We start from the raw sequence: 27,889 nt of genomic DNA, 5'->3' as shown, positions 1-27,889 counted from the left end.
GCAATGGTAGACTTTTAATATGTTGTTGAAGAAGACACACATAAGGCATCTAAAGGAGTAAAAAACAAACAAAACAAGCATACTGTATTTTTGGTGAGCAATCAACCTTTTGAAGGATAACTGGACTATAAGTGTTGTTATTTCTAAGAGGGATGATGAAGCAACTGAGTTGACTGAATGCATTCAAATACAAAAACGTTTTTTTTCCATAACAAAAATATGTGTTGTTATATTGGTCAAATTATTCCTTTTAACAACCAATGTACAGTTGCATCCTCACGTGATGTAGAACCTATAGGTTATTGAATGTCTGAGAAATATTAGACTTTTGGCTGTGGTCTGAAACCTAGAACACATGGACAAGAACAGAACAGATCAGGGTTTGGAATCATTTTACATCTCACCACCATCATACTGTAGACAATGTTCTTGTTAACATGAAGACACTGAAACATGGTATATACAGAATCCTGACTCCCCACTGCAAGTACTTGCTAAAGGTAACCCAGAAATGTCTGCCCATCTCGCAGAGTCTGTCTGAGTTTTCTGACAACAGATGTGCTGTACATCCAAAAGCAGTGTTTCCTCAAATAACAAAATTCAGAATTCAATAAGGTCCCCCATTGGTATCCTTGAACTGCATCATTCCCAATACCCTTGAGCAGCAGTTTTTTTTGAGAATTCACACATCCAGGAAAGCAAACTGAATGTCTTTGTTGGGTCCTTGGATTGATCTGAAACAAACAAAAGGGAGAGCACTAAGATATTGTGATATATTGCAGTGCAGCTATAATGTTCATCTTGTTTATTAGAGGCTTTATGATAAGATGGTATACAGTAACAGCTCCATGGAACATGTCAAAGCTGACCTCTGCAGTTGGTCCGTCTAAAGTTCGAGGTATTCTTCGCTTGCAGGCTGTTGGGTGTTCTAAAAAAGAAAGGAGACATTAGTAAAACAAATCAAAGTGTACAGTGAAATGCCTTACAGTGAAATGCTTACTTACAGGCCCTAACCAGTAAAAAATAGGTATTAGGTAGTATAGATATATACTTCAGTCAATACCTTGTGCCTTTGTCTTTAAATGTAAAGTCTGTATTGTTCTATTGGTGCAAATTCCTCATGACTGTAACTCTCCCTCCTTCAGTATGTCTCTGTTTCAAATGGTAACGAGAGGCTATCTTACCCGGGTGGTTTTGATCTTGTTCCCAGCGTAACACATCCAGCCTGAGTTGTCAGGCAGCGTCTTGCACTCCTCTCCCTCCAGGCAGGGCTCCATCTCGCACCACCACTTCCCAATCACTATGGATGCTGCAGGCAACAAATGGATAAGGTGACCTGAGTACGTCTTGCCCAGTGGAACGGCTATATGTGATAGCAGTGCATGACTTGGAGATGGATTGGTGACTAGAGGGTCTGTTGCTTTGTTCATCACATGACAGACACACACATCTAAATTGTGGGAATCTGTCTGACAAATATCAAAGTAACTGTCAACTCTCCCTTGTCTTAGATCTGTAACATCCCTACCTGTATGGTGTAATAATCGATCAAAATCCAAATCGGAATTCTTGTACCAGTACTTACAAAACAAAATATGCACTGAAACAACCCTATGTGAATTATTGAAAGAATTGTATATCATTGCATTTCTTACATGCGCTATAAATCAAAGAGAAAGACAGACGTCTAGACATGTGTAGGAGGAGGCATGGCTGTGACTCTAATGCAGGCCATATTCTTGCTCTGGGAAAAGAAAATTGCCTTAAATACAGGTTAAATGTCCAGCAAATCTCAGATGTTTGACAGAAGAAAATACCCTGTCAGTCCTGACAGACAGAATAGACCTGAAATTCCCTCACTCTGTCTACTCTGCTCAGTAATTATGGCAACATCATCTAATGGTTAGAATCTAAAGAAGCATACAAGCAGGTGAGAAGTAATGCTCGCTGTACAGCACAGGAAGAATATATAGGGAGGCATATAGGCTAATATTGGCTTCTGTTGGATCTTTACTAGAGATGGTCAAATTGTGCCTCATCAGTCAAAAACCCAATACATACAATTCATAAAGCATCACTGCAATTCCGCAGTACAAAATGAGGTAGTTGTGTTGTATGTGGCCAGTAAGTTCAGAAAATATTTGGTTTGAGTGTTTTAATTCAAATAAAATGTTATGGACTGTATAACACTGTATTTACAAATATAGAGTGGGTAGTGACGTGGTCGCACAGTGGAATCAATAGTAATTAATTGAACAACAGCGTTGTGTGTGTGTGTGTGTGTGTGTTCTAAATGTGTGCTGGTAATTGTGTGTGTGTGTTTTATAGGTGTTTGTGTGTGTGTAAGTTTGTGTGTGAGGGTTGGATGTTTGAGTAGTCAGTGCAAATAACCTCTAAGGTGTATATAGTCTCTAAGGTCCAAGTCTGTGCAGGGAAACAGCTAGAGTTAACTGTTCAGCAGTCTGATGGCCTGGTGGTACTAGCTGTCTCGGAGCCTGTAGGTCCGAGACCTCATGCTCTGATACAGCTTGCCAGATGGTAACTGAGGGAACAGTCCGTGGCTTGGGTGACTGGAGTCCTTGACGATCTTTCGGGCCTTCCTCAGTCACCGCCTGGTGTAAATGTTCTACCCCCAGTGATATATTGGGCTGTCCGCACTACCCTCTGTAGAGCCTTCTGGTTGAGGGCGGTGCAGTTGCCGTACCAGGCGGTGACGCAGCCGGTCAAGTGTTCCTCTTGTCCAGATGGGACAGGGCAGTGTGTAGAGCAATGGTGATTGCATCATCCTTGGATCTGTTGGGGAAGTATGCTAATTGGAGTAGGTCCAGGGTGTCAGGTAAGGTGGAGCTGGTGTGGTCCTTGATCAGCCTCTCGAAGCATTTAATGATGACAGAAGTGAGCGCTACAGGCCAATAGTCATTAGGCAGGTTACTTTAGTTTGCTTTGGTACAGAGACAATGGTGGACATCTTGAAGCATGTGGGGATCACAGGCTGGGACAGGGAGAGGTTGAATATGTCCATGAACACTGCAGCCAGCTGGTCTAACAGTGTTCTTTACTGTCGTAGTCTAAGTGGTTTTCCAGTCATACATATTCATCACCCATGAGGACCTCACTTGGACCTGTTCCTTATGGTAAACAGGGTTACCAAGGTTTGTTGCTGGTCGAACCAAGGTTATAGTGCATCTATTAATCAATAACAACAACTCCTTGGGCATCCTGTCTTAGACTTGACACTATTTAAAACAAAACGCATAATAAATAAAGAACCATTGCTTCTCTAGGTCTAGGAAATGATTGCCATTGATGAATTGTATATGTTCTTCGATACGTTCTCTCAGGTTCATACTTCTACAATCATCTAATCAGACGAAAGGGATAGAGCATGGGGCTCTCTATTTCTACTGGCCACCTGCTGTGATATTTGCTATTCTAGATCTATTGGGAAAGGCGGAAGCATCATACACACTCCAAATGATATATTGTCCTACTTTTATGCAACCCTGGAGAAACATATTTTAAAGAACTGTTGAATATGGGTTCTATTAGCAGCACCTGTGTGAGTCCAATCAGTGATAGTGCCAACACATCTCTTGCGCCTGCAATACCAATGGGGATTGTGATGGTAGTGGTGGTACTCACCGTCAACACAGGAGGGTCTGTTCCTGGTAGTCCCTGCCACCTTCCCTGGTAGACAGGAACACTTGACTGTCTGGGACCGCTCTTCAATCTTGTTCTTATTACAGCATCTGTGAGCAGCAATCACCTCACATGTTCCTCCCTCTAAGAAAAAAAACAATTCAGAATAACTCCTGAGCTTAGTCCAGGGTTTCTTAAACTATCCCTGTATCCCAAAGTGGGCCCTGGGCATGTGAGAGATAGCTCGCGAGTTAGGAGGATACATCTATAATCACATACTATTTATTTTCAATTGGGGTCATTGTAGGAGGATTTGGGTCACGGAAGAGTGGTCAATTTCTCATTTGGGTCTGAAGCTGAAAGATCCCCTGGCTTACTTGATAGCGAAGTCAGCACAATTAACAATGATTTATGTAGCTGTATATGTAGGATTGTTGGTGGTCTGTTAAATAGCTTCACCACCTGTGTATGTTTTAGGTTTTTATCACAATATCAACATACAGTAGATGGAATATCTTTATGCAAGACATTACAAGTTTATTACATGTGACAGCTATTAATATGTCAAGCAGATTTATCATAAACAAGAGTAATGGCTGTTGTGCTTTGACTGAGTGAGGCCCCTGGTGTGTGTGTGGCAGAATGATGATGATAATGGAGAGCCAGTAGATAAAGACATATCTATAAGCAGGATGAGAATGTCTTCAGGGGCCATCCCTCCCCCTCAGTCTGAATAATGGCCCTTCATGTAATTATCAGGAGGTTGGTTATCTTTGCCTACAGGACACCTGCCCGCCGTCCCTCTTTATCAGCCTGGCTGGCTTACTCTGCCTACAGGACAGACATCTCCCTATCTGGAGGCCCCACCTGCTGTCCTCAGCGGTCTACCCCTACACCTAACACTGTCAACACAACAAGTAGGACCCATCCAACAATTAGGCCTGTCTGTTGACCGGAAACCAGGAAGGTTTATTGTGAATCAGGTAGGAGAAATGTAAAGCTTCCCATTTGGAGGAGTTTGTAGAGAGAAAGTGTATTCCTTTGTATTTTCAAAAGGAGGCAAGTATGAACATTTTCCCACTTGGAGAAGTTTGTTGAGAAATGTATATGTCATTAAGTTTTAAAAATGTTTTATGACTAGAGAATGTAATTGCAGAGCAGCAGTGGATATCACCTGCTGATGAAAGTAATACAATGGAACATATAGCCCACGAGTCTGGGTTGAATAACACTCGTGCTATAATCTTACCTTGTGCAATATCCAAAGATTAGTCAAATATAGCCAACGGACTTTTCACCAACTAGATAGAAATTTTGATTTGTCTTCAAAGATATGAGATTTCAAATAAAACCCATATTCAGAGTCAAAACCCAGATTAACATTTAAAAGAGCTTAAATTCAGGTTGGAGATGAGTCGGTGTCAGTTTCATGCTATAATTCAGACATCATGGTAGAGCCTGATAAGATTATCTAACACCACCTCGCCTGACCCTTGGATGAAAGGAGACCACACACTACTCTCCTACCGATTCACTTGCTCAGTCATTCCAACACCTTATCTCATTAGCAAAATAATTCCGTTCACATTTTCAATAAGACATGCAAAGACTGTTTAAGAGGCTTCCAAATGTTACCATTATAAGTAAGGGTATTAGGATTTGTGATATTCTTCACCCACCCACTGTCTTTATGCATCATAGCGTTGTGTTTTTCAGAGTGTGCATTGGATCAGATATCTGAAATGTCTAGGATCGACTGAGAAGTGACTGCAAATAATAGCAGCAAAGCCGGGAAGTGATGTTAGAGACAGCCTAGAGGTTTAATTGGTGGAAATAATTGTAATACAGTAATTAAACAATGGTAATTGATGTTTAATTGAGGGAGAGGAAAGAAATGACAAACTTTGGCTTCCCAATTCTCAGAGGGGTTTTTGTGACTCAAGGCTAGTGGTTGAGAAAAAGCCAACAACCTTTGCCAGAAGTTGAGGAGAGACCATAAAGTACATCTCTGAGCCTGGTCGGTGTATTGTATAACAACAGGGCATATTTGCACAATGTTGATCCTGATATAGCAGTGGAAGCAATAGGGCATCAGTTAAAACAACAACAGCCCACAGGGGTTTGTTCTCTTTAATGCATCTTCTTAATTGCATAAGACAAGACCCAGATTCATCCTTTGATCTATTTAAAACCACACTACTCAACAGAATCCACTTTGTTCGTTGCTTGTTGAGAGGAGAGCAGCAGAGAGAACACACGTTTGAGTCTGGATATACTCTATAATTGGAAATCATTACCGCTGAAGAATATATTAAAATCAAATAGACTTGGTTATTTCCAGCTGGGCAGGTGTATTCGGTGGCTTCAAACAAAAGTAATGTAAAACTGATGAGCGTTCTTTAAGCTCAGTCGGCGTGGAGTCAGTTTGTGACTGCCACACACTGCATGCCCCAAGACCACATCTCTGCATCATGAATATATCAGGGGAGATGGAGAAAAGCTGCCTATGGATAATAATAATGGCTGGAGATGAATACTGCCTCATCAGGTGACGGCTGCTGGAGCCATGCCAGGATATAATCATTTTCTGTATTTCCATTCCCCTCCTCCATTATCAATGGCTGAGAAGAAAGTCAATATGACAAATGGTGTCAGAACTAGTGTGTGCATGCATGTGTTTATGTAGCTATAGGTCTAATAGAAGCTGTGATATTCTATGGAAGGTTGAGTTTGTGTATTTTCCAAAAAGCAGAAAAATATCAGTTTAATATCTCCCATCTTTCTCGGAGAAGCACATTATGTGAAGCATGTCACGAGCCAGTTCCTGATCTCTTAGCTTATTGATTCTACTGCCGTTGTGTTGACTGACAGTCGTTCCAGGGGGTTGGTGGTAAAGGCAGGCAGGAACAGGAGGAGCTTTTCTAGTATGGCACTGTTTTAGTTGCCATGACATGTTTCTGCTAGTGCCCTCCTCCTGGCTGCAGGACTTTGAACATTGGATTTGTCAGCAACACAGGTGCCAACACACAACCTGCCACCCGATAGATCTGGGCCGCTTTTTTATTTTCTTCAGAGGCATTGACCCTTTTCACTGCATTTCGAGGAAAGATAAGGTACAGTCCTGACATTTGACAATGTACTTTCTGTGGTACTCAGGGGAGATGGTTGTAACATTTCAAACCAGTGTAAAAGGGGTTTGGGAGCCCCGGGTCATGGGGGCTGCAGAGACAAATCTTTGTGTGAACACTAAATAATTTAAGAACCCATGATTTGGACAGGTCACACAACACCTGGTGTCTATGGTAAATCACTTTCTGAGGACTAACAGAGGAGTATATCAGTTTCTGGGGAGTCCACAAAACAATCAAACACATGCTGAAACCCAGCGGAAATGAAGAATGATGATTTATTACCCCTAATATAGAGGTTCATACTGTAGTGCCAACACATGCATGACAATGACTCACAACATTGATATTCCACAATTGCGTGGCTCTGAGATTCTCTGTGTCTAATGGAGGTGAACAGGGGCAATATGGGACCAATAATTGACTATTCACCAGTAATGAAGCTGCTATTTCTCAAAGGCAAATGGTCGCTACATCTCACTAGAAATGTCACTAATACTATATGCCATAAGCATGCCATGACTTGCTGTCTACTATAATTAACACAGAGAGTATGTGTGTGTGTGTCACTGGCGTAATGCAGTTTCAGTGGACCCCTACAAGGTTGGAGATGCCCCCCCCCTCCATAAAAAATGAATAATCTAATGTGTCAGCCAGACAGCCACTCACAAAGTATAGAATACCGATAGCTGTCCATAGTGCTGAAATTGCGAAATGTTTCTGTGGTTGATTTCTTATCGGATCGATGATAGGCTTTCTGTGGTGCTAGGGCATATCCAGCTTTGCTTTAACTAAGGGGCTCCTGTGTGGTGCAGCGCTCTAAGGCACTGCATCTCAATGCAAGATGCAGTCCCTGGTTCAAATGCAGGCTGTGTCACATCCGGCCGTGATTGGGAATCCCATAGGGCTGCGCACAATTGGGCCAGCTTTTGTCTGGGGTAGGCTGTCATTGTAAATAAGAATTTGTTCTTAACTGACTTGCCTAGTTAAATTTAAAAAAATCTATTTTATTTTTTATTTTTTTATTGTTAAGCCTATTTGGTCCTCATTTTGTCATGTTAAGCCTAACATTTCACAAAGCTATACACGGTGTTGCAATGCTGTCATTTTAAGATTGCTGGCTGGTGGCAATAATGTAATTACTTGTTCGGTAATTAAAGTTGGAAATTAAAACATTGCAAATAGTAAAATACATTTTTGATGCAACAGCAATGAGTTACCAATAGATTGTTTTGAATATACTACTATCCTATATAGGCTACCTGAACCTGCATGACATGAGCTGTCCTCACTCTCTCTCCCAGCTTGGATAGAAAGTTGTTGTGCATAAACCAGTCTGTTATTTCCAAATAAAACAGTATGTCCACCCTCAAAACAGTAGCTTACTAGGGATTGTTTCATTATGCATTGTAGTCTACTATCTACAGTGCTTTCAGAAAGTATTCACACCCCTTGACTTATCCCACATTTTGTTGTGTTACAGCCTGAATTCAAAATGGATGAAACAGTTTTTAGAAATTAAGTACAGAATTATCTCATTTACACAAGTATTCACACCCCTGAGTCGATACTTTGAAGAAACACCTTTGGCATCAATTACAGCTGTGAGTCTTTGTAAGTCTCTAAGAGCTTTCCACACCAGGATTGTGCAACATTTGCCCATTATTATTTTCATAATTTTTCAAGCTCTGTCAAATTGGTTGTTGATCATTGCTAGACAAACATTTTCAGGTCTTCCCATAGATTTCCAAGCCTATTTAAGTCAAAACTAACTTGTCCACTCAGGAACATTCATTGTCTTCTTGGTAAGCAACTCCAGTGTATATTTGGCATTTTAGGTTATTGTCCTGCTGAAAGGTGAATTCATCTCCCAGTGTCTGGTGGAATGCAGACTGAACCAAGTTTTCCTCAAAAAGTTTGCCTGTGCTTTGCTCCATTTCTTTTTATCCTGAAAAACTCCACAGTCCTTAACGATTACAAGCATACCCATAACATGATGCAGCCCCCACTATGCTTGAAAGTATGTAATGTGTTGTATTTGCCCCAAACATAACACTTTGTATTCAGGACAAAAAGTGAATTACTTTGTCACATTTTGTGTAGTATTACTTTAGTGTCTTGCAAACAGGATGCATGCTTTGGAATATTTTATTCTGTACAGGCTTCCTTCTTTTCTCTGTGTCAAATAAATTAGTATTGTGGAGTAACTACAATGCTGTTGATCCATCCTCAGTTTTCTCCTATCACAGCCATTAAACTCTATAACTGTTTTACAGTCACCATTGGCCTCATGGGTGAAATCCCTGAGCGGTTTGCTTCCTCTTCGGCAACTTAGTTTGGAAGGATGCCTGTATCTTTGTAGTGACTGGGTGTGTTGATACACCATCCAAAGTGTAATTAATAACTTTGGTCACCTTTTTTTACCCATCTACTAATAGGTGCCCTTTTTGGCAAGCATTGGAAAACCTCCCTAGTCTTAGTGGTTGAATCTGTGTTTGAAATTCACTGCTCAACTGAGGGACCTTACATGTGTATAGTACAGAGATGAGGCATTCAAAAATCATGTTAAACACTTTTATTTGCATACACTATGTATTTGCTGAGTGATCCCAAGCAACTATTGTGACTTGTAAAGCAAATATTTACTTCTGAATTTATTTAGGCTTGTCATAACAAATGGGTTGAATACTTACTTACTGACTCAAGACATTTCAGCTTACATTTTTTTATTAATTTGTCAAATAAAAATAAAACATAATTCCACTTTAACATTATGGGTTATTGTTTGTGTCACTGGTCTACACACAATCTCAATGAATGCTTTTAAAAGTCAGACTGTAACACAACAGTGTGGAGAAAGTCCAGGCTTGGGAATACTTTCTGGAGAAACTTATTTATCTGCTATTTATTAACTTTTAAAATGAAAATGACACATCAAATACACGTTGGCCTGAGGATAAATTCAGCAACTATTTATTTTTGAACTCAGCGGGTTTTGTCAGGCTAATGGCCTAAACAAATGGACTGCAATATTCAAGGTAAATCAAATCAAATCAAATATAACTTGAGGGACTCCCCAAGGCTTCTGAAGTCCTTGTGTGTTTTTTAAATTTATTCTACTCTATAGTATGTGGGTCCTGGCCCGACTGTTTTCTATACTGAGTATTGCCAACACAGTCTTTCCTGAGACATTGTGCATTGTGTCCATTGCACTGCACACAATTTAAACTTAGTCTTGAATGATGAATGCCAAGATATACCAGAGATAAGGGACTGCTTATATTGCAACCACACAACTCAAATGCCGGTTCACCAGCAAACTGATTTTTTTTTGTTCAAACCCTCAAGAACTGTTGTCCGCTAAAGATCATCATCTGTTTGCATCTGGCAATTTATTGGCTGTCCGGTATCCAGACGACCTGTACCCAGAGCTTTCTATACAGTTAATCTCTTTCCATATTAAACATGTTGAGGCCTGCAACTAAGGAGAAGGAGAGGCTCAATTAAAGATGTTGCAGAACTGCTGTATTTGAAGCACCACTCCCTACTGCCCAGTTTCCCTGATGTTGCTATGGCAATCAAGCTGTTTTTACCATCACTGCAACTGCTGTTTCTACAGAGATATCGTCCTCTAAACTAAAACTCCTACAGAACTACATTAAAAGCAGTAGGCTCTCGGTCTGATACAAACTTTTGAACACCTGAGTCATCTCCACTCATTGCACTGGCACCGTCGTAGTCGTGACAACGGCATTTGTTCCTCGATATATCCCCTTATACTTTCAAATCGGTAAAAAAAAAAAACACAGATGCATGAGACACACATGCATGAGCATACACACACCAACACACAGACGCATGCGCGCATGGATGCGCTCAGGTGACATGGCTCTCTCCCACGCTCTCACGCATCTACGCACACACACACATTCAGGCATAGACATTGGTGTGTGATCTGCTAATCTAGGACAACTCCTTCAGAACAATGCCATGTTTGGCTGCCTTCAGAGATGTTTCTAAAAGTTACATCATGTAATTATTGCCTTTATTACATAATTTGAGGAGGAAATAAGAATGATTGGTATTGATGATGTCATAACAAAGTAAAGTAACTGCTCTCAGTAAATATTACACTTAAATTGTAGCAAATATTACATTTGCAACCTAGGTCCTTCTTTTGTGTGCTCAAATGTTATAAAAATAAAAACTAACTTCAATGAAACAGCAGGACAGATCTCCAAGAGTCCTGGAAAACCACAGCCCATGCTTGGAAGGAAGCAGCATGCCTGTCACCATTAAATAGAAGATTTGCTCAAGGTGACCCGTAATAGGCAGCTCTTATGGTTCATTCTCTGTAGAGGTCCATGCCAGCAGGCTACCACAGCCCTGTTACTGAGGTAATGAGACAACCAGATTAGAGAATGTCAAATTAATGCAGATGGAAGACAGCGAGAGCCACAAAACACAAGCCTGCATGGTGTCAAATTTAAGGACTATGTTTCTCCCTCCAGTAAAGTCCCTACAGTGCTGTTGTTATTCTGGTCTCAAATGCTTGGGGAAAACAGAGAGACATGGAGACAATATTGCATGATAAATTCTATGATAAATATGCCGCTCATGAGAAATTTGTTTCTGCAAAAAAAGAATAGCGTAAGATAACATGATATGTTTGCCAATTATAACTTTGTCTTTTGAAATTCAATAGACAAAATGAAATCTAGAATCGTAGATGAGTCATGGCACAAAAAAAACCCTGAGTAACTGAATGTTATGAACAGCTCAATGTTAGATCAATGTTTCCTTAGAGCAAATAACATGGCTTTGAAAAGCACTGAGAAGTCCCAGTAAGTGTGTGTGCGTGTGCATGTGCATGTGTGCATGCGTGCATGCGTGCGTACCCGTGTTTACCTACCCTCCCAGAGCAGAAAGAATGATCCTCCCCTCTCCCCCTCTGGATTTGATTTAGCAAAGTCCTTTTTCACAGCATGCACAATTTACACATGGCTGAAGAAAAATATAAATTGCTACTCTGAAAAAGTAGGGCCCATGACAAATATAAGCAAGGAAATGTATGAAATAAATGGCTGGCAGCACTGTCACTTTAACACAGGAGGGTGAAAGATATGTCCTATGCAACAGGCCACCTAGAATGGGCAATACTTTATTGAAATGCAAACTGAGAGGAGGGAGCTGCTGCTGCTGTTTTGAGATGCATGAAAACAGCATGGAAGAGAGGGACCAGTGAGTGAGGGACCAGAGAGAGAGAAAGGGAATGTTTTTTTCCTCCCATTTGCATCTGAGCCTCAAAGCCTGTCTCCACAGCTGTCATACAGGGTGGCAGAGGCTGTTGTAAAACTGGTATTGATCAAGGGTATGAAATCATATTCCCAGTCTTCCCTTATGTGAAACACTGCCCATGGTGATTATGTTTTGCTGTGGATATACTGTATTTGTGTGCTGTCGGTCGTGACAACAAACTACAGTAGCAAACATTCAATGAAAGACATACATGCCACTTTAGACTTGCATTATCTGGTGAATGGTGACATTGGTAAAGTAGGACAAGAAACATGGAACATGAGCCCCTAGTTTCCTTACTCCATTGTTAAATGTCAAAGCTTTGTCTGCCTGTCTATGTATCTGGCCCTGGCTCTCTCTGCCTGCTACGTTTCCAGGTATTTAATATCTATAGATAGCCTTCCCTGATGACAGACTTTGAGTCTGCATGGAGAAAGAAAGAATGAAAAAAAAGAAAGAATGAAAGTTAAGAAAGAAAGGAGGTAAGTGATTGGCTGGCGCTATTCAAAGAGTCTTCAGTGGACAGCTGCTTAGCTTGGATCTGTAGCGACGTCGTTTCCTCTTAGGGCTGGATGGACGGACACTGCGGTCTGGTGCTGGGTACTAATGTGTCTGGCTGCCCTGCTACTGCACTCTGCTGCAACATGTGCTCTGTGTGATAATGCACTGTATAATAGAATGCTTAAATAACCTGTCATACAATAAGACATGTACTCTCCTGGGTTGGGTAGTAATGATTACGTAAGTTTTGCAGGGTGACAGTGCTGGTAAAAGGAGTTGAAGGAAATGGTGAATGATTAATTTAATATGCTGGTGTTGTGCAGAGATGTCTTAGGTAACAAGCATTTTCAGTTATCTTAATCGTGCGTTAGGAATTAGGCCACGTGGGTGTTGGCGCCGTGTACAGCCTACTGTTTCATGTTTTATCTAACTTCTAGCCTACTCTCCAGTCCTGTTGCCACCGGTGGACTGTTTGGTTCATATTAATGAAGGGGCAGTATACCAATCATCATTTCTATACAATGAAGTACCATTAGGTACTTTCTTATCACAAGTGTCCCAATGTGAGAGAATAGGATGCTGCTCCAATTGATGCTCTCCAGCCTAACTCCATCCCTCATCCTATGATAGGGTTCTCGTTATTGCAACAGAGCAGTCATTTCTATCTATCACCCCTCTACTACGGCATCGGCATGCTTAACATCAGCTCTGAACCTGCTGTAATTGGATGGGTGGTTGAAATATGTAAAGTGATTTGTGGCACACCAAGGAGGTATAAGAGGCATAAGAAGCTGAAATCTGCAATAGAGCCTGATACTCACAGTATTAATTACCTTCCTTATTTATCATACCAAGCCTCATCCTTGGACCTAATTAGGAATTCAAGATGCTATTTTTCTAGTTAATGAGGTTTAAGTCATGATAATGAATTGCATATCCCTGTTGAGCATTTGAAATAACTAAGAATGGAGGGTAAAGACTTATCCTGCAGATATACTGTCAGTGTACTGGACATAGAGTTTCCTTTATTGACAAGGGTCAGAGTTGAACCAGAGTGTGGACATGATGAACCGGGGTGTGGACATGATGAACCGGGGTGTGGGCATGATGAACCGGGGTGTGGACATGATGAACCGGGGTGTGGGCATGATGAACCGGGGTGTGGACATGATGAACCGGGGTGTGGACATGATGAACCGGGGTGTAGACATGATGAACCGCAGTGTGGACATGATGAACCGGGGTGTGGACATGATGAACCGGGGTGTGGGCATGATGAACCGGGGTGTAGACATGATGAACCGGGGTGTGGGCATGATGAACCGGGGTGTAGACATGATGAACTGAGGTGTGGACATGATGAACCGGGGTGTAGACATGATGAACCGGGGTGTGGGGATGATGAACCAGGGTGTAGTCATGATTAACCGGGGTGTGGACATGATGAACCGGGGTGTGGGCATGATGAACCGGGGTGTAGATATGATGAACCGGGGTGTGGACATGATGAACCGGGGTGTGGGCATGATGAACCGGGGTGTAGACATGATGAACTGAGGTGTGGACATGATGAACCGGGGTGTAGACATGATGAACCGGGGTGTGGGGATGATGAACCAGGGTGTAGACATGATTAACCGGGGTGTGGACATGATGAACCGGGGTGTAGATATGATGAACCGGGGTGTGGACATGATGAACCGGGGTGTGGGCATGATGAACCGGGGTGTAGACATGATGAACTGAGGTGTGGACATGATGAACCGGGGTGTAGACATGATGAACCGGGGTGTGGGGATGATGAACCAGGGTGTAGACATGATTAACCGGGGTGTGGACATGATGAACCGGGGTGTGGGCATGATGAACCGAGGTGTAGACATGATGAACCGGGGTGTGGGCATGATGAACCGGGGTGTAGATATGATGAACCGGGGTGTGGACATGATGAATTGGGGTGTGGGCATGTTGAACCGGGGTGTGGACATGATGAACCAGGGTGTGGACATGATGAACTGAGGTGTGGACATGATGAACCGAGGTGTGGACATGATGAACCGGGGTGTAGACATGAAGCTAGGGTTAGGGTTATGGCTAGGGATATAGTTGAGAATAGGGTTAGGTTTGAACCAAGATGTGGACATGAAGCTAGGATTAGGGTTAGGGTTAGGGTTGAGACTAAGGTTAAGGTTGAACCAAGATGTGGACATGAAGCTAGGGTTAGGGTTAGGGTTAGGGTTGAGACTAAGGTTAAGGTTGAACCAAGATGTGGACATGACGCTAGGGTTAGAGTTAAGGCTAAATGGTCAAACACATTTTTTTTGCAAGAGATTAGGACAAGAAAAAAACAGCTGAAATGAAATGACTGTAATGATTGAGTTATTTTCTGGTGGTTACAGTTCAGCCCAGACACAGCATCAGATCCAGGGGGGAGTCTTCCTTGATGATACCTAAGGTTCCTGATCTTGTCTCACTGAGATGTACAGCAGATTCACAACACTAATAGTTTGATACTGATTAGAGTTGACGCCGGCATCATGATAAATTAATGTTACTCAGAAAGAAATGTCACACATCAAAATCCCATCAACTGGTAGGGTGGAGTGAAAGGTATTACCATTAATACTGCTTTGTAGCTTATCATATATTCTAAGAAAATGGTGGATGTGGATGTTGTGGCTAATGGTGGTCCGCGGACGTACCGCAGGTGGATAATAACAGTTGGGAGTATGAATGGTATTAAGCAATTTGACCATTTTTTACTTTTCACAATTCAAATTGTTTCAAATAATAATAGGCCTTTAATTTGTTACCTTCACTGCTCTACTCTGGCCTTCTACCTGGTGCTGACTGTTCAAGCCATGAATGGTCTTTTCTTTTTTAATTAGGATCCCCATTAGCAGCAGCTATTCTTCCTGGGTTCCACATAAAACATGAAACATGACATAATACAGAACATTAATAGACAACAACAGCTCCAGGACAGATCTACTCACATTTAAAATGTCACACAGCCTACATTTCAGTACATACACACTAAATATCTAGGTCAAATAGGAGAGAGCCATTGTATTGTGAGCTATTGCCTTATCTGTTTATTGAAACCAGGTTTGCTGTTCACTTTAGCAATATGAGATGGAAGAGAGTTCCATGCAATCATGGCTCTATACAGTATAATATTGTACGTTTTCTTGCATTTGTTCTTGATGTGGGGACTGTGAAAAGATCCCTGGTAGCATGTCTGGTGTGGTAAGTGTGTGTGTGTGTGTGTGTGTGTGTGTGTGTGTGTGTGTGTGTCAGAGCTGTGTGGAACTTGACTATGCAAACACTATGGCATGATCATCCATCTATTGAACTATTTGTTGCATGTCTTTTTTTTATTTTGAACTAAAATTGTATTTGGCTTAAAGCGCTTTGAGATTGTATTGAGAAACGCTGTAAAAGTTGAATATATTATTAGTTTTATCATTACAATTAACTAAATGTGACCACCAATATATTTTCTTTGAAAAAATGCAGTGGCATAGCGAATGGGGGTCCTCAAGATCTTTTGACAGTGATTTGGTGGTCCTCAAGATCTTTTGACAGTGATTTGGTGGTCCTCAAGATCTTTTGACAGTGATTTGGTGGTCCCCGGATCTGAAAAGGTTGGGAACCACTGACATAGGCATGATAGATTCACTGAAAGGATTATCACTTTACTCTATTTCAAAATCAGATCTCATTAGGATTAGGATAAATAGTATTCTTCTAGCCTCCTTCATCCTCATGCTGTTGTTGTGGAGAATGGCGAAACGTGAATAGAGGATGATCGCATTGAATGTGGAGGCTGTTTGACACTGTGTTGATGGATTGCTGTTTTCGTGTGACTCCAACATGCAAAACAAAACAATTCCCCTCCACTCTACACTTTGTTTGTGTGTGTGTGTGTGTGCGTGCATGTGTGCGTTCTTGGAGATCCCCCTACGCCAGCGGCCACTGAGCCTAGTGGGAGTGAAGTAGCATGGTTATTAATGCACGGAGATCCTCATACAGAGAGTCGGAAGCTGCTAACAGCTGGCAGAGGCAGAGCAGAAAGAGTGCTGGGTAATTAATTAAGCTGTAGGCCACCGAAATTCATTTTGCACACACACATTGACCTCAAACCATAGCCCTTTGCACAATGCTGCTGCATGTACATTTTCAATTAACATGTTGTATAAACAACTATCTACAAGCACTAAGCCCACATGTGTCTTGTGTATTGAATTATTCATGGTTTCCAAGAGAGAAAATTGTGAGGAAATCGAATTGTAAAATCCAATATCGCTCCTATACTGAACATAACAAGGGTATTGCATGTCCAAAGTGTCCTGTATCCATACATGATTATTTTTCACCTAGTTGAACCAAATACACAAAATAACTGAGAATATGTGGCCCAAATCCAAAATCCAAAATTGGCACATCACTAGTTTTTTTTTATCCTCCCCTGAAGGAGACCCCGAAGTCTGATGTGGCATGTGGCAAATGCTATGAGAATAGTTTATAGACTGGGCATTAGTCTAGAAAGGTTCCCTACATCGCATAATGGAGCTGTATGGAGTGTTGGTCCTCTGGGGTCACACTGTGGCATGTATGGAGAATATTGTGCCAAAGTGGCCTTGGCAGGCTCCAGATGTAGCAGGGCCTGGAGCTCAGGCTGCATGCCACTTCCCATAAACACTGCAGGGAGGCTGGGATGAGACTGGTGAGAGCATGGCTTCCTGGCTCTGAGGAAGACCTGGGTTCAAATACTATTTGAAATAATTTCAAATATTGTATCTGTGCTTGATTAAGCTTGCCTGTTGCAATGGGAACCAATACAAATGTCTCAAAAGTGCAAACCCCTCCCACCTGGCACTCCAGGCAGACCAAAGCAAATGCTCAAAGTATATGAAAGATTTCAAATAGTATTTTAACCCAAGCCTTCTCAGCGGAGGTCTGAGGGCAGGATGAGGGGAATGTAAGTTAAATAACGCGCCAGGAGGATGCATTATATAAGGCTATTAAACTGCCACTCTTTAGAACTCAGCAGAGAAGGATTCAAACAATGTTTGCGACAGCTGAAAATCCATTTTCCATGTTTGTTTCTGGCGAGGACGTAGCACTGTAGCCTGGTTGCCGTCTCTGTTCAGCTATTACATTCCACTCCTTTCCTCTCCTGTCTTTGGCAAATGAGTAGTACTGTACTAGTACACTGGCTGTTCTTTGTTACACAGCATGGGGGAAATATCTGTGCTCCTTCTCTTTCTCTCTCACTCTGTTTTACAGAACGATACACAATGAAAAACATGTAGCTTGCAAAGCAACGTTAAAATAGTGTAACCTATCTATAACCACGGCCTCTAACCTAAAGATTATACTTTGACTTGTGTGGATTCAGTTCTGATTTCTTTATCGCAACAAAAAATAAATGTATGTACTGTTTTTGTGCCCGTCAGTTAAAGTATTTCTTTGCACGGAGAATTAAAATGATACTGGGAGTCTTGGTAACACAAACATGATGTTGATGTTGTATCTCCAGGGCTTTTAGGAAAGAACCATTCAGCCAAGTAGAGTTCAACACTGTCTGAGTTCAAGCCCTGCCAGCCGTAGTGTAGGTGAGAGCGAGTTGATGAGACCACCTCAGGCTTCTGTCTCCTTCCACCTCCTCTCTGTTGTCTCTCTTGACATCTCCACATGGAACTAAGCTTTAGGCCAACCACTCAACAGGATTCTTCCTATCTAAAGCACCAATCTTTCCTCCTCTTTGAAGAATGTACATAATTACTATACAATCACTCCAGATTAATTTAAGATGGCATGTGTTTCCCTCTACTGGATAGAGATCACTGTTAAGTGCACACACACCACATGGGAAAATGGACTGTCTGACAGACAGCATTTAGCATTTAAAATAAATATAACTTTGTAGCTGGGGGCACACCCTTTTCATACACTTATATACTGTATAACCATATAATTTATATATAACCATATCACTATAGATTAATTGCATATGTTTGTTTTGAGCATATGGTTCAGTTTGTAAAGTAAGTTCAAAACATGGGACAAAGCTTATGCATGAGTTAACTATGAGTTTGTAGAGATAAAGTGTGATTGAAAAACTAAATAAAACTTAGCAACAGTGGCAAGAGTGTTTACTTTCAGTACTAATCAAATTAAATCAAATTAATTTATGTAGCCCTTCTTACATCAGCTGATACAGTGGGGCAAAAAAGTATTTAGTCAGCCACCAATTGTGCAAGTTCTCCCACTTAAAAAGATGAGAGAGGCCTGTAATTTTCATCATAGGTACACTTCTACTATGACAGACAAAATGAGAAAAAAAATCCAGAAAATCACATTGTAGTGATGGTGGAAAATAAGTATTTGGTCAATAACAAAGGTTTATCTCAATACTTTGTTATATACACTTTGTTGGCAATGACAGAGGTCAAACGTTTTCTGTAAGTCTTCACAAGGTTTTCACACACTGTTGCTGGTATTTTGGCCCATTCCTCCATGCAGATCTCCTCTAGAGCAGTGATGTTTTGGGGCTGTTGCTGGGCAACATGGACTTTCAACTCCCTCCAAAGATTTTCTATGGGGTTGAGATCTGGAGACTGGCTAGGCCACTCCAGGACCTTGAAATGCTTCTTACGAAGCCACTCCTTCATTGCCCGGGCAGTGTGTTTGGGATCATTGTCATGCTGAAAGACCCAGCCACGTTTCATCTTCAATGCCCTTGCTGATGGAAGGAGGTTTTCACTCAAAATCTCACAATACATCGCCCCATTCATTCTTTCCTTTACACGGATCAGTCGTCCTTGTCCCTTTGCAGAAAAACAGCCCCAAAGCATGATGTTTCCACCCCCATGCTTCACAGTAGGTATGATGTTCTTTGGATGCAACTCAGCATTCTTTGTCCTCCAAACACGACGAGTTGAGTTTTTACCAAAAAAGTTATATTTTGGTTTCATCTGACCATATGACATTCTCCCAATCTTCTTCTGGATCATCCAAATGCTCTCTAGCAAACTTCAGACGGGCCTGGACATGTACTGGCTTAAGCAGGGGGACACGTCTGGCACTGCAGGATTTGAGTCCTTGGCGGCGTAGTGTGTTACTGATGGTATGCTTTGTTACTTTGGTCCCAGCTCTCTGCAGGTCATTCACTAGGTCCCCCTGTGTGGTTCTGTGATTTTTGCTCACCGTTCTTGTGATCATTTTGACCCCACGGGGTGAGATCTTGCGTGGAGCCCCAGATCGAGGGAGATTATCAGTGGTCTTGTATGTCTTCCATTTCCTAATAATTGCTCCCACAGTTGATTTCTTCAAACCAAGCTGTTTACCTATTGCAGATTCAGTCTTCCCAGCCTGGTGCAGGTCTACAATTTTGTTTCTGGTGTCCTTTGACAGCTCTTTGGTCTTGGCCATAGTGGAGTTTGGAGTGTGACTGTTTGAGGTTGTGGACAGGTGTCTTTTATACTGATAACAAGTTCAAACAGGTGCCATTAATACAGGTAACGAGTGGAGGACAGAGGAGCCTCTTAAAGAAGAAGTTACAGGTCTGTGAGAGCCAGAAATCTTGCTTGTTTGTAGGTGACCAAATACATTTGTCAGTAGAATGGCCTTTCTGAACAGCTAAGTAACATTCAACGTGGCACCGTCATAGGATGCCACCTTTCCAATCAAGTCAGTTCATCAAATTTCTGCCCTGCTAGAGCTGCCCCGGTCAACTGTAAGTGCTGTTATTGTGAAGTGGAAACGTCTAGGAGCAACAACGGCTCAGCCGCGAAGTTCCGTTGCGTGTAGCACGTAAAAATCATCTGTCCTCGGTTGCAATACTCACTACCGAGTTCCAAACCGCCTCTGGAAGAAACGTCAGCAAAATAACTGTTTGTTGAGAGCTTCATGAAATGGGTTTCCCTGGCTGAGCAGTCGCACACAAGCCTAAGATCACCATGCGCAATGCCAAGCGTTGGCTGGAGTGGTGTAAAGCTCGCAGCCATTGGACTCTGGAGGAGTGGAAATGAGTTCTCTGGAGTGATGAATCACGCTTCACCATCTGGCAGTCCGACGGACAAATCTGGATTGGGGCTACCTGCCCCAATGCATAGTGACAACTGTAAAGTTTAATGGAGGAGGAATAATCTGTCTGGGGCTGTTTTTCATGGTTCGGGCTAGACCTCTTTGTTCAGTGGTGGAAAAAGATCCCAACTTGAGTAAAAGTAAAGATACCGTAATAGAAAATTACTCAAGTAAAAGTGATAGTCACCCAGTAAAATATTACTTGATTAAAAGTCTAAAAGTATTTGGTTTAAAATATACTCAAGTATCAAAGGTAAACATTTATTTTAAATTCCTTATATAAAGCAAACCAGATGGCACCATTTTCTTGTTTTTTACTTATTTACAGATAGCTTGGGGCATGCTCCAACACTCAGACATAATTTACTACTGAAGATTGTGTTTAGTGAGTCCGCCAGATCAGAGGCAGTAGGAATGTTCTCTTGATAAATGTGTGAATTAGACAATGTTCCTGTCCTGCTAAGCATTAAAAAAATGTAACGAGGACTTTTGGGTGTACGAGAAAATGTATGGAGTAAAAAGTAAATAATTTTCTTTAGGAATGGAGTGAAGTAAAAGTAAAAAAAACATTGCAATTATCACAACACATGCTGTAATATGGCTTTTCTACCCAGCCTGGCTTCCCCAATGATTTTATCCATGCACCACTACTGACAATCTGTTCCTCTTTTGTGCGCTGTTGTTCACGCTCCTTGCACCGGATAAATACGGCACCTTGTGATTCATGTGACCCTTAGCTCAGCAAGCCACACTGTCCGTCTGCACCAAAGGTAAAACAGCCCACGGCACGTCTGAGATTGGAGCTCTGGCTGATGCTACATCCTATAAGTACAGCTGCAGGGTGGAGAGGAGGACACTACCTCCTCCTGATTCACTGGACATACATAATCATCTATTCAGGAATCCTACTTTCAACTAGAGTTAGAATGTGCTGGGCCTGGGCCTGGAAAGACTTCGGGGTCTATTCAATATGTAAAGCTGAAGTGTTACAGATTCCGCAATAGAAATGTACAGGTCATTTCCCATTCAGCCGACATGTGCAGCGTTTACCGTGAATTCAGCCTCCACTGAAGCAGGAACATTACCTTTAAAATCCAATCACACTGTAAAGCTGAACGTCCACGATGTGGATTGAATAGAGCCCTTAATGCTACCGGGAGGACTGTCAAGTACTACCCAATGAACTGTTGTTGGGTAACCAGTATCCTTGCAAAAGCAGAAGTAATCACCAGTGTGATCATCTCAAGTACAGGGAGACTTGGGATGATTTGTGCTGTTTTTGCAACACATTTCAAAATTGGCTCAAGGCAATTATACATATAGACCTACCTGTGTTCAAGGCTTTCAAAGTGAATGTCTATTGTTTGGGATTAGGTGTTGTTTATGTTTATATAGGACATCATGTGAGTTGCATTTATCCGTGATCAGCATGTAAAGAGTCACAACCTACCATTTGACTATGCCTACCATTTATTCTGATTAGAGGCCCTGTTTACCCCTACAGCCCAACACTTTCCTTTGGTGAGGAAACAACTGATCTACAGCCACTTGTGATCTCAATTACCTGTGGTAACACCAGTCACTTTGAACTTATGGCATGTCACTGGCTTCAATGATTGGCCCAACAGTCTACAGCCAATGGCCTTCCTGCCACCAATTCATGACCCGTCAACCCCAATACTGCTACCAATCCAACAGCCACACAACACATAACACAGAGCAAATGCCCTGGTGTCACAGTCAATCCAGACATCCCATTCTGTTCTCATAACACCGGCATCCTGTTTATCCTGGAATGAGGATAAAGAAAACTATGGTATTCAGGATTGACAAGGCGTTTACACTTTCCCCTGATCCAGAAAAATAAGGATTGTATGCTTTGTACAATATCAACTAACCAGGATTCACGTTTGGTTGAATTTGTAATCTCTCTTAAATGCTTGTCTGAAACGTGTGTTTGTCAGAGGGTATTGTGCCAACATCCCAAGTGATTGATTCTTCAGTGGGAGAATGTAATTATGGTCTGTACCATCACAAAGCTCATAGAACAGCAACACTGACGTCTCAGAGGAGATTTCATAAGGTCATTATTTGGTAGCTAGGGCTCTCAAGCTCAGCAAACATAGTCTCCTTCATTATTGTTTATACATTTTGGGGGGACAGACATGCAACTGAAACACTCAGCATTTACAGTCCTATCCCAGTCCCATCTCATCTGTGCATCTGTTTATCTATGTACAAGGCCATCTCTTAAATGGCTTTTTGGGTCGTTTTAAATGGCTCTCGGTGTAGTTTTTACTCTCAAGGACTAGAGCTACTAATATGACATCCATGTTGTGTTATTCCTCCGTCATTGCTTTATGATTCAAGCAGCTAGACTAATTAGCTGCTTTCAGTGCCGGCACAATCAATCTTTTCAGGAAAGCTTATGAGCAGAGACATCTAAACAACAAAGACTCACGAGAGAGCAGCAACTCCAATCAGGCGTACAGCTTTCTCCAAATAAATCTCACTAAAGTGGATATTAGACATGGAAAAGAACAGAACCTAATGAGCATGTAGCCTACAGCATGTTGTGCTTTATTACATTGACCCAAGACATGTTTTAACTGAACACTGAACATTTACTTTAAGTATAAAACAAACGTGTATAAAACAATTGAAATGGTGCACCGTTTCTTCAGAACCAGTCTTGATTGCTGCTTCAGTAGGCATCAGGACATGAACATGGAATTTTAAATTGTAGTATGAATAATTGTCCTGACATTGACAGCATGTTGAATACCAGCAGCAGCTAACATGCTTTAGCACTACTATGACATTACAAATTTAACAGCCACTGAGGAGCTGCACGCTCAATTACATTTATGTCATTTAGCAGACGGTCTTATCCAGAGCAATTAGGGTTAAGTGCCTTGCTCAAGGCACATCAAAATATGATTCACTTAGTCAGCTTGGGGATTCAAACCAGCAACCTTTCAGTTACTGCCCCAATGCTCTTTAACACTAGGCTACCTGCCACCCCAGTTAAAAGCATAGGCACAGTTCTCTGTGAAAAGCCTTGACAAGATTTACTATACAGCGTGGGAATGCTTCTCTCTTTATATCATATGAACCATATGACCGGTAGTCCACTTCCCATTCAGCCCAATTTCATAGAGATTGTAATCACCCAAACCAGAAGGAGGAGAATAGTTTGTTGGTAAATAAACTCACACCTCAGCATTGAAGTTACTGGGGGTCATAGTTCTGTCAGATCCTGCAAACTGTCGCTCGAAATGACTAAACACTCAATCTAGCCAGGTGGGCTTGGACTTTTGCAGCAAAACATCTGTGCACAAAAGGCAAACGCAACACAGTGCAATGTGCATGCTAGCTAGCTAATGGGTGTTTAGTCCGAGCTTATTAGAAATGAATGCCTTTGTCAAATTAAGGCCCCACAGACACCACACGCACCATAACCTTTTCTAAAGCGGTAAGAAAAATATTACAATCTTTCTCCATGACTATTTACAAAGAAGATACAAACACACACCATTCTACATATACTGAACAAAAATATAAAAGCAACATGTGAAGTGTTGGTCCCATGTTTCATGAGCTGAAATAAAATATTACAGAAATGTTCTATATGCACAAAAAACATATTTTTCTCAAATTTGGTTCACAAATTTCAATTGAATGATTTCTGTAAATCAGTCAAATCTTTGAAATTGTTACATGTTGCATTTCTATTTTTGTTCAGTGTAGAATATAGTTATATTGCCCAAGCCCTCCTCCCTATCCCCTTCCAGTTAAAGCTGAGATCTGTGATAGGTGAAACAGCGCCACTGGCAGCCCCATGCACATTTGTTATTGATTTTGTTTTGAGGAAATAAGCATCCAGCAGTGTGGTCAAAAACATTGCAGTACATACTCTGCTGTTCTATTGCGTGTGCTATGCTGCGCTATGATGTCCTATGATGTCCTATGCTGCCCTATGATGCCCTATGCTGTCCTATGGTGTCCTATGATGTCCTATGATGTCCTATGATGCCCTATGCTGTCCTATGATGTCCTATGATGTCCTATGATGCCCTATGATGTCCTATGATGCCCTATGCTGTCCTATGATGTCCTATGATGTCCTATGATGCCCTATGCTGTCCTATGATGTCCTATGATGTCCTATGATGCCCTATGCTGTCCTATGATGTCCTATGATGTCCTATGATGCCCTATGCTGCCCTATGATGCCTATGCTGTCCTATGGTGTCCTATGATGTCCTATGATGTCCTATGATGCCCTATGCTGTCCTATGATGTCCTATGATGTCCTATGATGCCCTATGATGTCCTATGATGCCCTATGATGTCCTATGATGCCCTATGATGTCCTATGCTGCCCTATGATGTCCTATGATGCCCTATGATGTCCTATGATGCCCTATGATGTCCTATGATGTCCTATGATGCCCTATGATGTCCTATGATGCCCAATGATGTCATATGATGCCCTATGATGTCATATGATGCCATATGATGTCCTATGATGCCTTATGATGCCCTATAATGTCCTATGAGGCCCTATGATGCCCTATGAAGTCCTATGATGTCCTATGATACCCAATGATGCCCTATGTTGTCATATGATGCCCTATGATGTCATAAGATGCCATATGATGCTCTATGAAGCCCTATGATGACCTTTGATGTCCTATGATGTCCGAGGTAAAATAAATTGTTTGTTGTTTGAAGTAACGTCTTTGTTGTTGTAATATCTTATCAAACACACGTGGAGTACCGCAAATATCCATACAAAGGCTATATAAAGACAATAAACCTCATGAAATTTGACTCACAAGGTCAGACTTACATTCACACAGCTGAAAGGAGGAACAAAGCAGAAGTCGAATAGGGTGTTGTCGTTGAAGCCAACTCACCAATCACGTGAATGGAGGTCCTTCCAGGCCGTGTCACATGGTGCTGCTGTAGCTGTATGGTCTCATAAAAGGTGGCCTGGCACAGCTGGATGGACCTCCCACTGACCCAGAGGACCAGGCACAGCAGCCAGGACATGACAGGACACATCTGCTATAGAAGGGGGAGAGCAGAGTCAATGTCATAGGTCATCATGTCACACACACAGGAACACACACACGCAAGCACAAAGGCATTTATGACCGCATGAAAGCACACACACACACAGAAAAAGATGTCCTGGTACACTGACCCAGCTGAACTTCCACATAATCGCCATAACAAGCAGTGTATCATTAAGTGTGATTATCAACTGCTCATTTGTAATCTTTTTTATTCCTGCCCTATCTCATCCCTGAGCCACAGCACAGCAGCAATTGTGGAATGGCCCCTGGGGACGTTTTCCATGCAGCTGAGTTTTCCTCTGACAGGCTGACTCCCTCTTCAATTCCTGACTCTCTCTCTCGCTCTCTTCTTGCCTGCCTTTAAACCAAAAATTGAAATAAAAAAAGACAACATTTCTCTCCTGGCTCGCAGGCAGTTAGCTGCCAACTCTTTTCTATGGATGGCTTTTGGATATCACAAGGCTGTGACAGTGACAGAACTGTAATGGGAATCCAAAGACATGTAATGTCTCTCAAAAGCTGTTTATATAAGGCACATGCAGATCCCAGGTTAAGGTTAGGGTTGGTTTCAGAATGATTCAATATTTGAAACAATTGCCTCTGTCAAGAGATCTTGACATCAACAAACGTTGTAGAGGTGATAGCATTAAATTGTGATTCTATTGAACAGAGTACAGAATTATCCAATTTTAGTCACGCTTGTGAAAGCGAAATAGCTTTTGGTCCGGTGCCTTTGTCGGGTAATAAGATTTTTTATTAGATTCCATTTCAGTGCCTTTTTTTTCTCAGTTATAAACAAAATAATTACCTCTGTCAAAAGATCCTCACATCAACAAACTAGAAGGGTTGTCTGCAAGCAGTGTTTCTGTTCAACAAATGACAAAATAATACATTTTCAAGGAGCATGTCAAAGGCAAATTAGCTTTTAAGATTTTGTTTTAGATTAGGTTTCAAACGATTTTGCACAGCCTTTTCTCTGAATGCAGCCTACCGTGTCTGCGTGAAATTTTAGCAGAGTTTTTTCTTCTAGCTAAAAGGATTGGGTTTCAAGAATGGTACTTCCGTGAGGAAATTTCTTCCAGCAGCTCATCTTAGATATTACAGTCTCCGTGATCTAGAGAACCTTACCTTTGTAAAAAAGGTGGCGAAGTCAGCAAACCATATTACATTTCTATGAGTTATTTTTGATGCTCTATTAAATGTGTTCATGTACTCATGTGTGTTCATGTAAGTACTGTAAATAACATAAAAGGTTGAGAAAATGTCAGTACATTTGATCCTTCATGCATTATGTATTTGAACAGGCTCTGTGTAACCTGCACTTATTTGCCATTGACATTTGGTATAAATGATCCTTGGAAAAAGAGAGGAAAATTAAATCCACAACATAAAATAAACAGTAAATATTGAGTATGCAAAGCAATGTTACTACAAATAAAGTGTGTGAAGGAAACACCGTACCTCTAAGGAATTTGCTTAATGCAGTACATATGTGCAAACACACTTTAATCTTTGTGAACATGTTAAACAAGTGATGCTGATTTTATAAAACTGTCTCCATTTATTCATTTGAATTCACTTCTAGGTGAATTTGTATTTCTACTTCCCTCCATACAGTAAACATGTCTCTCTCTCTCTTCTTTAAACAGTACGTCTCTTACCTAAGTATTCTAACACGTTGTTTTAAATCCATCCATCTTGAGGCTGATGTGGAATCCCCATCCAACTCCGTCCTTGATTTAGGTTGAGACTCCCAAACTCCTTTGACTCGTCACACTACTCTTCCTTCCTTTTCTTCACTTTGTCTGAGGACAACCAACAGTGTTGAGCACAGTGACTGAAAGCTGACAGCTGAGCCAGTCAGAAACAACAGATTTAGAGCCTTGCCATTTCCACCTTTGAAATATCACTGACTTCCCTTGAGGAGACCCTGGCACTGACACAGAATAGATTTGGCTTTTCGCGTTTACAGGCACATAAGGAGCAATCCTTAATTTACTGCTGTAGAATCTCCCCTCTCGCGTTCTCGCTTTCTCTCTCTCTCTCTCTCTCTCGCTTTCTCCATCTGTATCCTCCTCCCATTGAGAGGCAGCCTCTGAGCACACGCTCTAGCTCTGTCCCCTTCAGCGAGCACTAAGTAATGAG

At 41.6% G+C, this 27,889-nt stretch overlaps 1 protein-coding gene across 3 annotated transcripts; it reads right to left on the bottom strand.

Moving 5' to 3' along the window:
- On the bottom strand, positions 1-27,889 carry LOC112221432 (chemokine-like protein TAFA-1). 3 transcript variants are annotated; one of them, XM_024383581.1, is made up of 7 exons: positions 27,406-27,889; positions 26,553-26,609; positions 25,583-25,733; positions 3,643-3,783; positions 1,185-1,309; positions 870-928; positions 1-734 (listed from the first exon to the last, which is right to left on the bottom strand). In XM_024383581.1, the coding sequence occupies exons 3-6, from the start codon at positions 25,728-25,730 to the stop codon at positions 887-889; spliced, it is 456 nt and encodes a 151-aa protein (XP_024239349.1). In that variant the 5' UTR covers positions 25,731-25,733; positions 26,553-26,609; positions 27,406-27,889; the 3' UTR covers positions 1-734; positions 870-886. The 3 variants fall into 3 exon arrangements, with proteins under 3 accessions (XP_024239349.1, XP_024239348.1, XP_024239351.1); XM_024383580.1 differs by lacking the exon at positions 26,553-26,609; XM_024383583.1 differs by lacking the exon at positions 26,553-26,609 and having other exon boundaries at positions 25,583-25,730.

Source organism: Oncorhynchus tshawytscha, linkage group LG22 (genome assembly GCF_018296145.1).
Source record: "Oncorhynchus tshawytscha isolate Ot180627B linkage group LG22, Otsh_v2.0, whole genome shotgun sequence".
Lineage (NCBI taxonomy): Eukaryota > Metazoa > Chordata > Actinopteri > Salmoniformes > Salmonidae > Oncorhynchus > Oncorhynchus tshawytscha.
This window is presented reverse-complemented; position numbering and strand designations above follow the sequence as displayed.